This window comes from Piliocolobus tephrosceles, chromosome 11 (genome assembly GCF_002776525.5).
Source record: "Piliocolobus tephrosceles isolate RC106 chromosome 11, ASM277652v3, whole genome shotgun sequence".
NCBI lineage: Eukaryota > Metazoa > Chordata > Mammalia > Primates > Cercopithecidae > Piliocolobus > Piliocolobus tephrosceles.
This window is the reverse complement of record NC_045444.1, coordinates 116950196-116967413: the sequence shown is the minus strand read 5'-3', so window position 1 is coordinate 116967413 and position 17218 is coordinate 116950196. Positions and strand designations below refer to the sequence as shown.

At 40.8% G+C, this 17218-nt stretch overlaps 1 protein-coding gene across 6 annotated transcripts in view; it reads right to left on the bottom strand.

The window, feature by feature from the left end:
• Positions 1-17218, bottom strand: part of SP100 (SP100 nuclear antigen) — a 122046-nt gene that overhangs the window by 21313 nt on the left and 83515 nt on the right. For 4 of the 6 annotated variants that reach the window (XM_023193843.3, XM_023193844.3, XM_023193846.3 and 1 more), the window contains 4 exons: positions 16052-16156; positions 13905-14047; positions 12350-12388; positions 9229-9270 (listed from right to left, as the gene is read on the bottom strand). In XM_023193843.3, the coding sequence (XP_023049611.2) occupies positions 9229-9270; positions 12350-12388; positions 13905-14047; positions 16052-16156 (329 nt within the window). Of the gene's footprint in view, positions 1-4295; positions 5216-9228; positions 9273-12349; positions 12389-13904; positions 14048-16051; positions 16157-17218 lie in introns of those variants that run through there. The other 2 variants (XM_023193847.3, XR_002726682.3) reach the window with 2 other exon arrangements.

Below are 17218 nucleotides of genomic sequence, written 5' to 3'. Positions count from 1 at the left end.
GAGGAATATGTCAACAAGAAGCAGGTAGTCAGTTAGGCAGCCATTGAGGGTGAGTTATCTGGATTGCATTGTCCAGATGTGGTGACCTGGTGTATTTCAGCTCCGTGATACAGTCTGAGAGGCCTGATGGTTGGTTTCCTGAGAAAGGGCCTCAGATAAGACAAATGGAACTTTCTGAGGTTTCAAAATGGGGGGTCAAGTTTCACGTTTATTCAAAAGAAACTATAAACATCAGTTCTATGGGACAATTGGGTAAGTTTCAAGTATGGCTGACCCCCTTTTCTCTGCATCCACATGGCAAGCCGAGAAAGGATAGCGAAAACCTACAGACCACTTTTGACATTTTAATTTAAAAGTAAACAGGCTTCCAAATGAACCTACCTTGGGAAGGTCTTGTGATTCGTGGTGAAATCCTGTTCCTGAATCTCATGATGAGATCCTCAAGTTGTTGGCACACTGATTAATGCATACCCCACTGACCCTGAAAAGGGTGCTGACTTATTTCTGAATCATAAAATTTTACTGATTGTCTTGCATGAAGACATTTGAGCCTGTATGTTGCAATCTGTATCCAATGATTGTAACCTCTCTATTGTATCTTTCAATGAGAAAGGACAATTCTGGTGTGAGGAGTCCCTCTTCCTTCTCCTGACTCTACCTATAAAATCATTCCAACTTGTAACAGACTCTGGAACACTCTCAACTTTGTTGGTGTGTTTTCTTGGATTGATCCTCACATTTGGCTTTCAATAAACCATTTTCAAATTATTTCTTTCTCAACAGGCTTAATTTTGGTCAACATTCTGGTGTAGTTGGCAGAATTTTGGAGTGACCTCCCTGGACCACGTAGAGTGGCTTCCGACCTTTGCGCAGGTACTGGTAATGAACACATAACACATTGTGTTCCTGAACTTGGATGCCCTGGCTGGGTGTTGCAGATGACTTCCTTCCAAAATAAATGAACTTCTCATCATAGTGGAAGTTCTGTTTTTTCGAAGCTGGTTTTCTCCTTGACTAGACAGGAGTTTTTGTTGAATCCTAGGCTAGCATAAAATGGGAGCTCTGTGAATTGTTTCTCTCAAGGTTTTCAATGGGACAACCTTTCCTTAGCTTTCTCCTTTTTGAGTGCATGAGGGAGGGCACTCTTGCTCTGAAGTTAAGAAAACTTCTCTGTCTACAACCAAGTGGTTTTTAGGAAACCCAAAATAGCAAAGGTGTCAGGGCATACCCCCCACAACATGGAGCAGTCTCACAGGAAAATCCCCACACTGTTAACTTTTTGCTCAGCTGGCAGGCTTCATAAAAACTGATTATCTCTTGCCCATGAATACCCTGAAACTTCTTTGGAGGTGACTCTGGAATCAGAGACATGTAAGAGAATCTTTTCAGCCTATTGAGTGAAATTTTGGGGAACAAAAATTTAAAACCACCACACTTGATCCACTCCATTACTTGTCTCACTCAAAACAACCAAGATGGGAAACAGCACCAGCTGGTTTGGTATGTAACACTTAGGGTCCTTCTTCTTGCAAGTACTTAGATAAGTGCACCCATGTAACCCAGGATGGTCATAAGCAGCACTGGCCAAAATGGGGATCTTTTGAAAATGCCTAAGCTGATGTATTGCCATGCACAATTGGAAGAATCTGGTTTTAGAACCAGACAAATTGACTTACTTCCAATAGCAGTGAGATGCTCCTAAAAGAAATCCTGGGGGAAAAAAATGGCCTTCATTGAAGAGATAAGCAAAAGGCTATCTCACACTATTTCTGATTTGAAAAAGATTTCAAAAGCTTTCTCCCTTTCATTCCAATTGCTTCTCCTCCTTCTACCCCTGTGCCTTCATATTCTTCCTTAAATGAATTTATTCCTTTCTACTTGTCCTCTTGGCTCCCATCTGTCTCTTAGGTAGAGATTTTTGCAATGTCACAATACACACATTTCCTTCTCTCAAAAGGGGGAAAACGTATTTACATTTGCAACAGGAGGAGCAAACAGAACAACTAAAGATTGAAAATAAAACAATTAAAATGATCACAATTATCACCAACATTTTTTTTCTGACACAAGACTGACGAATGACACTGATGAGTTATTGCAAGTTTTGCTGGATCATTTATGCTCCCAATCTCCTGCTGACATTGGTAAAACGTATTCAACCACCCCCATTAAAGTGGAAGTAAACCCAATTAAACCCTTTATCTGATATCAGATAATACCCTTTAAATGCCCTACTGGACTTCACAGTCCCTTGGAGATGTAAAACTTCATTAGCCTTACGGAAGGATTAAATTCTTTCTCTGTGCTTTGAGATATAAATTTGCTACACTCAGTAAGGGCTTCGGTCATGCAGGACAGATAACTTTAACTTGTACCATTTTGAAAGGCACAATTTAATTCAACTCTCCTTTTAAACTGGTGAAATTTACCTGATTCATGACCAGAATTTTAAAAGCAGAGCTATAAAATCTCTATGTAGTACCAGACTGACTTATAAATACATTAATGCTCAGGAATTAGTAGTCCCAAATATCTAAGTTCACATGACTTGAATAAATCTTTTGATAAGTATGACTGATTAAATATTTTTGCTTTAATAAAAACAACTATCTTCTGAGTTATCAGCAAAATACTCATATATTTAACTTTAAGGTTCTTTCTTAAGTGAACATCTGATATTCACAGGCTATAAAATTGGTTGACAGGAAAATAACTTGATGACTAGCTTTGTCTAATATATCAGTTTTCATAAGTAATCTAGGTAAACTGTTAAAAATAAATAAAGTAAATGTAAATGGGATAGACATATATAAACTTTTAATGTAATTTATGATCTTAAAGTTTTGCTAAATTAAACTCAAAAACAGATGCTCATTAAACATCTAGGTCAATTCCAATTAAGATAAAAAATGTTTTTGTTATGGGAAAATGTTTTTAAAAATTATAACAGAGTTCTCATTTGTAAGATACTGTCATGTGACAGACAGTTCAAGATTTCTTGTTTCCTAGGTTTTTAATAAAATTTAAAGTTACTGAAAGTTTAAACATTCTAATTAATATATATAATTCTACATTTAAAATGTGTCAAAAAAGTAAGATGTGTTTTTAATGACAGAAAATTATAAGAAGGCATAAAAATATGTTCTTTACTGAGAAAAAGTAATTGTGTTTAATTCAGGGGTTATTTAAGGTTGTTTTAAAATAAGGAGCAATATAGAAAGGAACCAGTGAGAAGGAGAGAGAAAAGTGAAAAAAGTTATGAATATTTTTGGTAAGATAGGTTAAAAGAGAATAATTTTACATGAGAAAAAAGTCTTGTATGGTAAATTTTTTGTTCTAAAGTAAAATGTCTAGTTATTTAAGAAAGTACAAAAGCAAAAAGTCCAAGCATTTCATAAACAGTCTAAGTCATAATAAGGTTTGTGAATGAAATAAATTTTGTGTATGATCAAGTTAGCTACAATGAAAAGGAAATTATAAGTCTTTCTAAAGATTGAGATTTGATATTAAAACTACACTGATAAAAAACAAAAAATTTGGTCCCCTATGTTAGAACAAGATTTGCTTAAAATATTGCTTTGCTTTTAATAAAATTAAAAGAGATACTGATTTTTAATTCTAAAATCTTTCTTTTTAAAACTTTTTTTTTTTTTTTTTTTTGAGATGGAGTCTCACTCTGTTGCCCAGGCTAGAGTACAGTGGTGCAATCTTGGCTCACTGTAACCTCTGCCTTCTGGGCTCAAGCGATTCTCCTGCCTCAGCCTCCTGAGTATCTGGGACTACAGGCACATACCACCATGCCTGGTTAATTTTTTGTGTATTTTTAGTAGAGACAGAGTTTCACCATGTTGACCAGACTAGTCTCAAATTTCTGACTTCAGGTGATCCGCCTGCCTTGGCCTCCCACGGTGCTGGGATTACAGGTGTTAGCCACCGCGCCTGACCCAAAACTTATTTTTATTAAGATAATTCCTGTATTGTCTTTACTACGTTTTTGATTACTCAAGAAAACATTCTTATGGCAATGGTTATTTGCATAAGTTCAATAATAATCTGTTTCTTTTGTAACAGGACAGATTGGAAACACTGATTATTTTACCAAGGCTTTGACTAGAGTATTGTATTTTCAAGTATGACAACACTGTTTTGAGGGATTGAGATTGGCTTTGTAGAGCCAATAGACATGGAAGAAGACCGACCTGGTACCTCGTCTACACAGTTCCCTCACAGAGTTTTTAAAAAAAATTTTATTTACTTAGAAGCATTCAGAATGTCAACAAAACAGCTGCAACTGGTTTTTTTTTTGTTTTTTTGTTTTTTGTTTTTTTTTTTTGCAATTACAGAGTGGTATTCAGTTAACAGAACAACAATTATTTTGTATAACCTGCATCAGAGACAAGTGAAGATGAAAAAACTATCATCCTCATATAAAAGTAATTTGTGCTGTGCACCAACAAGAACCTGATTTAAATTTCCATGCCGATTTACAGCCCCCATACTGTATCAGACAAGGTTAGTGGCTATTGAAAATACCACCAGGACAGGGCTATCTAAAGACACATTCGGTAGTGGTTAACTATACACAAAAAGACAGCGTACAGTTTAAAAACAAATCTTACACAGTCTTACATTTAAGTTTTTTTCTTTAAAGGGAGTGAGTTGTGTACAGGTGGCCTAAATACTTTGTAGATAAGAAAAACACTGCGCTAGAACGAACTTATGCATCATCATCTTCTTCTTCATCTTCATCTTCTTCCTCTTCCTTCTTTTTCTTGCTTTTCTCAGCCTTGACAACTCCTTTTTTTGCTGAATTAGGCTTTCCTTTGTATTTTTCCTTCAGCTTCGCAGCCATATTTTCATAAAGCTGCTTGTCAGCTACAGCAGTGTTATTCCACATCTCTGCCAGTTTCTTCACAACATCATCAATGGATAGGCCAGGATGTTCTCCTTTGATTTTTGGGCGATTCTTAGAGCAGAACACGAAAAAGGCCAAAGGAGGACGCCTGGGTGCATTGGGATCCTTGAACTTTTTTTTCTCCCCTTTAGGAGGGATACAGGTTTTCATTTCTCTTTCATAACGGGCCTTGTCCGCCTTTGCCATATCTTCAAATTTTCCTCTCTCTTTAGCAAAAATGGTCTTCCACATCTCTGAGCACTTCTTAACAAATTCTGAGAAGTTGACTGAAGCATCTGGGTTCTTCTTCTCATGCTCCTCCTGGCAAGTTTGCACAAAGAATGCATATGATGACATTTTGCTGCTCAGCTTCTTAGGATCTCCTTTGCCCATGTTTAGTTATTTTTCCTCAGCAAGGTACAGAGTCGCCCAGTGCCTGTCCAGCTCTCACGTGCCCCAGCACTCTCTCTATGGAGCTCAATGTACTGCAATCCCTTGTAGGTTTTTTGACCTCGTGTTAAGTAATGTCGCTTCCTGACAGGCCCAGAAACTTTGAGGTATTTGGGGGACTTCAAGAAAGGAGGAATTTACCCAATTCTTACAAGTAGTACAGGCACGATCTGATGATACATCCTTGACTTGGCTTTCTATCCTGAAGAAGCTTTTAAAAGTTTAATCTAGGCTGGGCGCAGTGGCTCACGCCTGTAATCCTAGCACTTTGGGAGGCTGAGGCGGGTGGATCACGAGGTCAGGAGAATGAGACCATCCTGGCTAACACGGTGAAACCCCGTCTCTACTAAAAATACAAAAAAAATTAGCCGGGAGTGGTGGCGGGTGCCTGTAGTCCCAGCTACTAGGGAGGCTGAGGCAGGAGAATGGCTTGAACCCAGGACGTGGAGCTTGCAGTGAGCAGAGATTGCACCACTGCACTCCAGCCTGGGTGATGGAGCACGACTCCATCTCAAAAAAAAAAGTCTAGTCTAAAATGTCTAATGAAAAAAAGGAGCCTATATGGACAATCACTATTCCTGTTGCCATTTACATAAATAATCAGGTCAAACAGAACAAGACTAAAACTTATATTGCAAATAAAATTGGCCTATGATTTTTCTTTGGCAGAAAAGGGAGATTGAAGAGAGAAAAAATTATCTTTCAGAAGAAAATTATAGCGTAGTTGTTATTAGATTCTAGTCCGGACCATTGTTTTTGAGTTTCAAAAATTACTATTTACTTGCAATTTGGACTTAATTATTTCCTGGTTATAGTAAGTCTCTAAAGCAGAACCTGGATTTAATTTTCTTTCTTAGTTGGCTCCCTAATGGAATAGGTTTTTTTCCCCCCATTCTCGTATACAGATTCTCTTTTTGATTATAATTTTTGTGTGCATTATATTTCTGCTATTCAAATTATTAATGCTACAAATCTCTTATTGTTTTACTTCTTCCAAGAAAAGTAAAATTATGAAATTCTGAAGACTAGAGATGATTCAGCAAGCAACAGCAACTATAAGTTGATGACTTGTTCATTTGGTTACTCTTAGGACTAATTTCTTTGTTCTACTGAGGTTTTCAAGTTGTTGTGATTATAATATTAGGTTGGTGCAAGAAAGTAATTGTGGTTTTCACCATTACTTCTGGTGGTAAAAACTGCAACTTCTTTTCTGTGCCAACCTAATAATAAACATAGTTTATTTTCTTGGCTATTAAGTCACTCATGATTTGCATTTCTGCTTGCTTTAGATCAATGGCTAAGGCCAAAATACTGATTTCCCAGTGAGATGATTTATCATTCGGGAGAACAGTATGTAGCCTTATGTTATGACCTACCTCATGTTGTCAGCAAACTGGCCTAGCTGCAGTAACAAGGTTTTGTTCCCCCGCCGAGGGACATGACTCCCTGGAATAAGCCTTCCCATTGACAAGGAATGAAGAACATCTATCCCCCTAACCTAGCAGATTGATCAGCAATGCTTCCATGGGAAGATTTTTTTTTTTTAATCAAAAGGGGAATGTGATAATCTACAGGTCACATTTGGCAGTTTAGTTTAAAAGTAAACAGGCTTTCCAATTAACCCACCTTAGGAAGGTCTTGTGATTCATGGTGAAATCTTGTCCCTGAATCTTATCATGAGTCTCTCAAATTGTTGACACAGTGATTAATGCATAACCCAGTGATGCTGAAAAGGACACTGACTTATTTCTGAATCTTAGAGTTTTACTGATTGTCTTACATGGAGACATTTAAGCCTGTATGTTGCGATCTATACCCAATAATTGTAACTTCTGTGTTGTACCCATCAATGAGAAAGGAAAGCTCTGGTGTGAGGAGTCCCTCTCCCTTCTCCTAACCTTTTCTACAAAACAGGGGTTTCCAGCTTCTGGGGTAAGGACCCGTACCAATCCATGGCCTTTAAGGAAATGGGTCACGCAGCAGAAGGTTAGTGGTGGGTGAGTGAATGATGCTTCATCTGCATTTACAGCAGCTTCCCATTGCTCGCATTGCTGCCTGAGCTCTGCCCCGTGTCAGATCAGCAGCAGCATTAAATTCTCATAGGAGCACAAACCCTACTGTAAACTCCACATGCGAGGGATTTAGGTTGCGTGCTTCTTTTGAGAATCTAATGCCTGATGATCTGTCCCTGTCTCGCATCACCCCTAGATGGGAACATTTAGTTGCAGAAAAACAAGCTCAGGGCTCCCACTGATTCTACTTGATGGTGAGTTGTATAATTATTTCATTATTTCATTATCTATTCAATGTGATAATAATAGAAATAAAGGGCAGGATAAATTTAATGTGCTTGAAACATCCCCAAATCACCCTGCCCCCGACCCCATCCTGGTCTGTGGAAAAACTGTCTTCCACGAAATTGGTCCCTCGCACCAAAAAGTTTGGGGACCTCTGCTATAAAAGCATTTCAACTTGTGACTGGTGTGGTGGCTCATGCCTGTAATGCCAGCACTTTGGGAGGCTGAGGCAGGCAGATCATGAGGTCAGGAGTTCAAGACCAGCCTGGCCAGCATGGTGAAATGCTGTCTCTACTAAAAATATAGAAAATTAGCCAGGCATGGTGGCACACACCTGTAGTCCCAGCTGCTTGGGAGGCTGAGGCAGGAGGATTGCCTGAACCCAGCAGGTGGAGGTTGCAGTGAGCTAAGATTGTGCCACTGGACTCCAGCCTGGGCAATGGAGCAAGACTGCATCTAAAAAAAAAAGGCATAAAAAACTCCAAACACTCCCAACTTTGTTGGTGTGTTTTATTGAGTCACTCCTCACATTTGGCTTTCAATAAATCATTACCAAATTATTTCTTCCTGGCCAGCACTGTGGCTCATGCCTGTAATCCTAGCACTTTGGGAGGCTGAGAGGATCACTTGGGTTGGGAGTTGGGAGGTTCACTTGAGCTCAGGAGTTCAAGACAAGCCTGGGCAGCATAGTGAGACCCTGGCTCTACAACAAATTTAAAAAATTAGCTGATGTGGTGGCATGCACCTGTAGTCCTGGCTATTTGGGAAGCTGAGGTGGGAGGATCACTTAAGCCCAGCAGGTTGAGGCTGCAGTGAGCTGTGATTGTGTCACTGCATTCCAGCCTGGGTGACACAGCAAGATCTTGTCTCAAATAAATTTATTTATTCCTAAACAGCCTTGATTTTGGTTGATAATGGAGCCTGTGGAATCAGGTTTGTACATCATTGAGCACCAGTCAAGAAGTGAGAGTAAGCATACCTCATCATTTGCCAAGTGGTGATGGTTTTTGTCCTAACCAGCTCAACACACTGAGCCTAAACCTCCCTCAAGATGGGCAATAGGGGCTTCATAAGAGACTCACTTTTCCTGTGTGTGTTCCTCTGCAGAACTAATGACAGAGTCCACACCTTGAACTCACCAGCTTGGCTCAGCCTGTTCCTTCTGGCTGAGTGAGCTCTGTCTGCACCTTGGAATGGATATTTGGGATTTTCCTGTCCATTCACGCCACCTACTTGAAAATGCTTTTATTTTCTAACATTCGATCCTTCTCCCTAATCAGCAGGCCAGCCCTGCCCATTACTACTTCAAGTTCTTGTCTCTGGAGACCTCGGTGATCTAGAGCTCAGTCTCCCATACTCACTTTCTAAGGGAAATGAGGACATTTGAAGATTTCTACTGAAACAAAAGGACTTTTGCACTGAGACACCCAATCCCAGACCCAGGTACCTGGCTTGCATCTGCTCATCACACACAGCAACATACTCCAACTGAGACTGAGCATGCTTCGGGGAAAGGCAGTCATGACATAGTGTGCCTGGAGAAAGACCTGACCTATTTTGGGGTCACAGTTGGAAATTTATACTTACATAAGGGTCAACTAAGGTATTGTTGTGAGACTCCAGTATTCTCTGTTGAAAAAAACAGAAAGACTGGTATAATATTGAGTGTGATTTTTCATTAACCCCACATTCGAACAGACTTCTTTATTTTTAAGGGATTCATGCCACAGCCCTTCTTTTGTTTCATGTCTGCTGTTATGGGCCTGCACATCTAACTGAAGAATAAAAAATCACTAAATTATGTGTCAGTGACAGTTTGGCCCAATGCAAGTGCCATTTCCTGGCTCTCACACCCCAGGCAGGCCTTCATGAAGTCATTCAGGGAGACTGAGCTGGAGCAACTCTGTTGGTCCTCCTACTTCACCGGGCCTGCAGGCATGTGTGTCTACATTTGGAAGTGTCCAGGTGCAGTGGTTCATGCCTGTAATCCCAGCATTTTGGGAGGCTGAGGAGGGCAGATCACAAGGTCAAGAGATCGAGTCCAACCTGGCCAACATGGTGAAACCCTGTCTCTACTAAAAATACAAAAATTAGCTGAGTGTGGTGGTGTGCTCCTGTAGTCGCAGCTACTTGGGAGGCTGAGGGAGGAGAATCGCTTGAACCCAGGAGGCAGAAGTTGCAGTGAGCTGAGATTGCACCACTGCACTCTAGCCTGGTGACAGAGCTAGACTCTGTTACGAAAAAAAAAAAAAAAAAAAAAAAGAAAAGAAAAAAGAAAAAAAGAAAAAAAGGAAGTGTCATTCCATCCAGAGAGGCTGCAAAGGGAATCAGCTGACTCTTCCTCCACAGCGCCCAGTGACCACAGGGCCCAGAGTCCTGGACGCCATGCAGGTGTCCCAGGAAGAACTCCACCCCTTTCTGCAGCTCTTCAGAAACACATCTTTGAAGACAAAATGCCTCCAAGATCCCCAGTATTGTAGCTCTTCTCCTGAAGGTAAGCACCTCTCCACTTTCTCCTGAATCTTGAGAGCTTGCTTTGACCTAGGGTATCTGTGGGATGAAACAATGCCTGCTTCAGCTTTTACCTGTAGCTCAGGGCAGAGAGGCCTTAGACAAACCACTCAGTGTGATCAAAGGCACAATGATAGAAGAGGTGGCCATACTACCACCTGCCAGAAGCAATCTGGGCCTTTTGGCGAAGGTAAAGTATAGTATCTTAGTGGCCTAGAATCTCCCACTCCATCCCATTAGTTATTCACGCAGGTAAGACAATGAAGTTGACAGAATCCTTCAGGTTCATCCTTTTGGCCTCCTTTGTTTTGCATTATTTCATCGGCCAAGCCCATCACCTGGAGCTGTGCAGTGGCTCCACCGTTGTTTGTTGAATGGATACATAAGTGCATGAACAAATGAACACAATTGTCACTTGGGACAAGAGGTTTCTCCCTCTTCCACAGCCAGTAAATGATTAGCTTGGACTTTTACGTCTTATTATCCTGGAGTATCTCAGCTATAGCCAGCAGGTTTAACAAAAACTTATGAGCAGGAAAGCTGGCAACAGTAGCACTTACCACACGGTGCTGAGAGTGACACAAGCGTTAGAAACAAAGGAAAGAGGAGGGAAGATAGATCCTTCGGAGAGATCCTCTGAGAACTGAGGCAATTGCACCTCTAGAGCTGTGGGTTCTCAGGGAATGGAGAGAGGGTGCCTGTGATGAAGGCATGGGAGATGGCCAACTCAATGGATTAGTCCAGACTGCATCAGCCTTGACTGTCTGGCAGTGGGTAGACATGTTTGGTTTTAATAATCATACCAAATAATGTCTCTTTCTCCAGAAAACCCAGTGGATACAGAGCCTAGTCACTGAGTCTCTAGTCATAAAGCCAGTGGAGCAGGTAGCCCCAGGAGCCAGCTTTGTAAAGATTGTGACTTCCTGGTATGGCAGAAATATCCAAGGTCACCCATGTTAGAGCTTATGAAAATCGAAGTTCTTCCATCTCCTTCCTTCACCAGGTTCTCTCTTATACCCAGCCTTGGAGAGGCCATGGAAGGCATCAGTAATCTCATCATTTTTCCTTAGAATACACATAGCATGAAGACCACTGGTCTGTGAACTGCACATACTACCTCCATGGAGGGAGAATTCACCTTCACAGATGGAAGTGAGGTCTGTGCAGCCCCTTTGCTGGGGCCAAAGGGCCTCTCCACAAAAGAAAAGATTTTCCAGGTCAGCAGCCTCACAGGGCACTCTACCTGCCACTCAAAAATTTTCACCTGAAGAACTGTGTGTGTGTGTGTGTGTGTTTGTGTGTGTGTGTGTGTGTGTGTGGTGGAAGTAAAAGATAAAAGAAAAGGAGAGAATGTTTTTTGTTTGCTTTCATGGGTGACATATAGCTATATATACATTTTGGGGGAATTTTCCATTAGATCACGTGTAGTGACCATGGGATGTTTCTAGGGGAACTTTTGCCTCATATTTATTTCTAAAATATAGAATCCAGAAAAACCAGTGAAAAACAACCAGTGTTTATGTTGAGGTTGCAAAGGCACATTGTTTTGTGCATTTCAAACTCATGCTTATTTTTCCAATGCCAGCCTTATCTTTTATATTTAAAGAAAGTATGGCGCTGGGCATGGTGGCTCATACCTGTAATCCCAGCACTTTGGGAGGCTGAGGATGGCAAATCACATGAGGTCAGGAGTTTGAGACAAGCCTGGCCAACATGGTGGAACCCCATCTCTACTAAAAATACAAAAAAATAGCCGGGCGTCATGCCACATGCCTGTAGTCCCAGCTACTGGGGAGGCTGAGGCACAAGAATTGCTGGAACCAGGGAGGTGAAGGTTGCAGTGAGCCTAGATCGCGCCACTGCACTCCAGCCTGGGTGACGGAACAAGACTCTCTCTCTTAAAAAAAAAAAAAAAAGGTATGGCATTTAGCTCCTTTACTAAAAAACACATACAGTTCAGTTCTGTCTCTTAATCTATTTCTGAGGATTGTTTCTACCTCTATCTCAAATGCTTTGATGCTCAAATGAGCCCTGGACTTATACACTGAATAATGTTTGAAAGCAGCAACTGTGAAAGCATCGTATTATAAAATCAAAATTTACAATGATGGGTCGATTCAAAGATTGTAAGGTGACAGAGATAGAAAATCAACAACATAATAGACGAGACATTGGCAGAAGGTCACTTGATCATCACCTTTTTTCTTGTGCTTGATGGTTCTGGCAGAAATCCTTTCTAAAAAAGAAAAGAGAGGAATGATTTGATGGGTTCTTGCTTTTATTTTGTGAGCTTAGTGTTTCTGACTGCCTTCCAAATACTCCTACCTGGATATCCCACTATTAACTCAAATTCAAGGTGTTTTCATGGTAATTACTTTTCATGATTCTCCAGGGATTAAAGGAAGCATTTCAATGCCTTGCTCTGGCCTCATGACTTCTACAATGAGTCCAGAGAATGCAGCCACCTCATTACTCCCAATTTCTTGACACACTGTGGAGCAGATTTGCGTGCTGTCCTTTCTCTGTATGTAGAATGCCCCATTCTACATTTTTGCTAGTTGTTTGTCTTTTTAGGCCTAGCTCAGTGCAAGAGTTCCACAAAATGGTCCTCAACCTCAAAGCCAGAAATGAGTTTCTCTTCTCCGAACTATTGTACCTCTTCGTGCAGGTGTCTCTTGTGAGAACACTGACACACTGTCCAGGCCTGTAATTATGAAAGCACAGCCTTCCTTCTGGGAAGGGGCTTACACTTTGTATACCCTCCATAGCTTTAGATGTGGTTCAATAAGTATTTGCTGAGCAAAGATCTTTTACTTTGTATATTATTTATTTATTTTTAGAGATGGGGTCTTGCTATGTTGCTCAGGCTGGAGTGCAGTGCAGTGCCTACTGACAGCCACAATCCTACTACTGATCAGCAGGGAAGTATTGACCTGCTCTGTTTCCAACCTGGACTGTTTCACACCTCCTTAGGCACTCTGGTGATCCACTATGTTGATGCTGAACTTAGCATGGACACCTGACTGGCATAGTACACTACAGCCCAGAACCCCTGGGCTCAAGTGATCCTCCTGCCTCTGTCTTCTGAGAAACTGGGACTACAGACATATGCCACTGTGCCTGGCAGATCTTTTTTTTAATTGTCAGAGTGGCATGAGGAAGGACTGTCTGTGGGTGTGCAACAGAAAGCACTGCATTTGGAGTTGAAAGACACACATTCATCTGCAGCAAAGACCCTGTCCCTGCTTGGTAACATCAAGGGGTTGATATGAGAAGCAATGTTACTTTGAAATGCAATTTATTTCTATTCTCTTATAAGAATAAGTTTGAGGTGGCCTATCCAAAGAAATCTTGTTGAAATGTTTTGTAATCCAGGAACTACATATATATATGTTAAATATATGTGTGTGTGTGTATTTAACATTTACCTCCCCCCCAAATTTAAGACCTCTACTCCAACTTAAGTTACTTTCATGTGACCAGATTCCACAGTTTATTAGTGGCAGACTCAACGCCACAATTTACTGTCCAACCTTCCAAAGGGTAAGAAAGAAAGTACTTAGAGGATTACGCTGTAATATAAGCCAGCCAACGTAATGTTCAGGTGAGAATGTTAGTGAAAACGCATGCATTGAGACCTTGGAAGAGGAAGTCATGATGAATTTCTGGACACTGAGAAATTCTGCTAAAGCTTGGTGTTAGTGAAGCGTGACAGCCAAATCCTTGATTTCAGCCATTTGTCACTAGAATACCTCCATCAGGAACTTCAGGGTGTATCCACCGCAGCGTATACTTAGCTTCCAGTTCTTGGATGCTTTGCGGCCTCCTTCAATTTCGAATTCCCTGGGAGTGAACCACCTTTCATCCTCACTCTGTATACACTTCTTTGAGATTCCTGTAAGACCAAGGCAAGGTGAGCTCCCCAACTGTGAAAACACCTGAACTTGGCCCCCGCCATGCTGGGGTCTGGAGCCTCCCACTTGGGCTCAGGATCGTAGCAGGAGAGTCTGAATTTTCCTCTCAGACATCAGGGGTGTCATACCCAGCCTGAAGGAAGAGAGATGAAGAGGACTTTCTTTTGTGTGTGTACATTTCTTTGACCTTCATGCAATGAGAAGAAATACTACTACCAACATTTACCTTTTCAACGTATTTTGCTATATTCCAAAGGCCGGAGGTGGGTGCAAAGGATGGCCCTAAAGAACGAGCAGAATTCTTTCTCCTCCCTCCTCTGAGACCTGATATAGAGTCAGCCTGAATTTCAGAGGTGGATGAAGGCACAAAACCCTCTACCATGCTCTTGGGTCCCCAGGTGGCCCTGGGGAAGCTGTTACTACAGCCACATCTGCCTTGTCTTGTACCATGTTGTTCAACCAGCAAATGACAATTATGTTTCACATTTTGAACTCATGGCTATTTTGTATTAAAAGTAGTTATGGAAATGTTATATAGTGGGAGAAGTTAAATTACCCTTATGCAACATAGTCGTGGGGCAAACATTTATATTTGTTCATGTTCAAAGAACTATGTCGTGGGGAGGTGTCAGTCATGACAGATGAACATTAGTTCTGTAATTTAACAATTGTAACTTGCAAAGTATTTTATGTCTGTTATTTTATTTTTTTCTCATAATAATACAGTGAGGCAAGTTATATTATTGTTCTGATTTTGTAGAGAAGGAAGTTCAAGGTTAGAGAGACCGAGCACCTGGCTGTAGATGAATCAGACACTCTTGGTATAGCTGAAACTTGAGTGCAGGTCTTCTGCTTCTAAACCTTGTGATCTTACCATTTAGCAGCAGGCTGTACAGATGTTATGGGGCTGTGAAAGTTAGTGCTGAGATTCTCAGACGTATACATTTTCCACCCAAGTATTAAGGTGCTTGCCCTTGTAGTGGATGCTAGTTGGATGTCTTGTGGGCCTTTCACATAGGGGAAAGGGGAGATGGCCTCATAGGCTAATGTTTTATGAATTTTAAAAGTGTGAAAATGTCATTGTTGTGCAAAACAGAGTTAACAGAGTGGGTCTGAGACTTTCCCTAGAGGCCCTATATGCAAGGTTGCCCATTGTCTATATGCAAGGTTGGCCATTGGCATTTAGGAATTTGGATTTTAGGAGAGTTCTCTCATTCGCAGAACTCACTGTGGGCTAAACTGTTTGTAATAAACAATATGGATAGACAAATTGTTTATCCATAAAGATAAAGCCCTTTAAAGATACATCCCTCTTATTTATGGTTAAAAACAAATGCAATTTATTTGTATTCTCTTACAAGAATAAATTTGAGATAGCCTATCCAAAGAGATCTTGTTGAAATGTTGTGTAATCCGGGAACCACCTATCTTGATGTATTACTTTCAGACATATGTAAATAAATTGCATTTATCTATAACTGTAAACGAAGAAGAGGGCTCACTGTGCCTAAACTGTTTGCACAAATGATACGGTTTATGCTGAACACCCACTTTCCTTCTGGGAATCTGGAATTTTGGTATGTGCTAGGCAGAGGGCGCCTATGTGACTGGTGAAAACCCTGGACCCCTAAACTCAGGCTGGTTTCCCTGGTAGACAACATTTTACATGTGTTGTCACAGTTTGTTGCTGCAATAATTAAATGAGTCCTGCATGACTCCATGGGCAGAGGACTCCTGGAAGCTTGCTTTTGGTTGTCTCTGAACTTCACCCCAAGTGCCTTTTCCCTAGGGTATGTTTTGCATGCTTCACTCATAAACCCTAGTTGTAAATATGATGATGTCCCAAGTCCTAGGAAAGCTCCTAGCAAATCATCAAGCCTGACGCTGGTTTTGCAGACCCCCAAAGCAGGTGTCTACTCCTAAACAGTATGCTATCTGTGTGGGTATTTTCCTGCTGAAAATCGTAGATGGACAAGTACACTCACCGTGTTTGAATTTCTTCTTATATAGAGTGCCCTTCACCTCACCACAGGTCACAGGAAGTTCAAGTTGTTTAAAATTAATATTTTCATCTCTGGGAATTCTTGGACCTGCAAGGAAGCATTTTTTTTTTTTTTCCATTCCATCTTATTTTACAACTGTGCGTTGTTCCTCCCCACCTGTCTTGAGAGCTTTCTTTTATAATTTAAAATGTATTGGAGGGATTTCCCCCATGAATCAGTTACATTTCAAAGTCTTTCTTTCATGGCACATTAGATAGCTGTAGATACTGTTGTCCTCCACTCCACCCTCTAAAATACTACACAACAGCCTGGCGTGTGGTAGGATCTTAACTTTCAACCTGGTTGGTCATATCTACCTATCACACAATGATTTTCCTCCTGATGTTTTGAAGGGAGATTTCCACTTATATTATTGCTTTGACGTTATGTTAAAAAAAAAAAAACCCTCAAATTTTAGTCTCATCTCCCCCATTCCAGGCATTGACTGAGGGGATAGAGGGCAGGATGGCAGAGTGGCACCTAATGGGGCACCTTTCGGGGTGGCATCTGTCTCCCTCTTTGCCAACCGCTTTGCTTCACTTCCCTTTCACTTGAGCTTTCTCTGCTGCTAAAAGGGAAGCTTGGTGTGGAGGGTTCTAGAAGAAACTGCACATTGAGAGAGGAGGGATAAAGAGAGATTGACGAAGGGTTCAAATACACCGTTAGATAGAAGAAATAAAGCCTGGCGTTTTCAATAGATCAATAGGGTGATTATAATTAACATGAATTGATTATACATCTCAAAATAGCTAAAAGAGAATAATCTGAATGTTCCTGGCATCAAAAAAGGTAAATATTTAAAGTGATGGATATCCCAATAACTCTGATTTGATTATACAAAAGTATCAAATTATCACGTGTACCCCCAAGTGTTTTTATCTATTATGTATTAATCAAGCAATCAATAAAAAAGAAAGTGCACATTGCTCGGGGACCCCTGCATGAGCACATGACTGGGGCACTGGGGATCTGATTCCACTGAAGCAGGTATTGAGGGTATTAAAATGAACTTCTGGTCAACGTTAAGTCTCCAGTACTAGCTCCATATGCCATTTAAGAAAACTGACTTATTACTCACAGTACAGAATATTAAATATTAAATGTTTAATT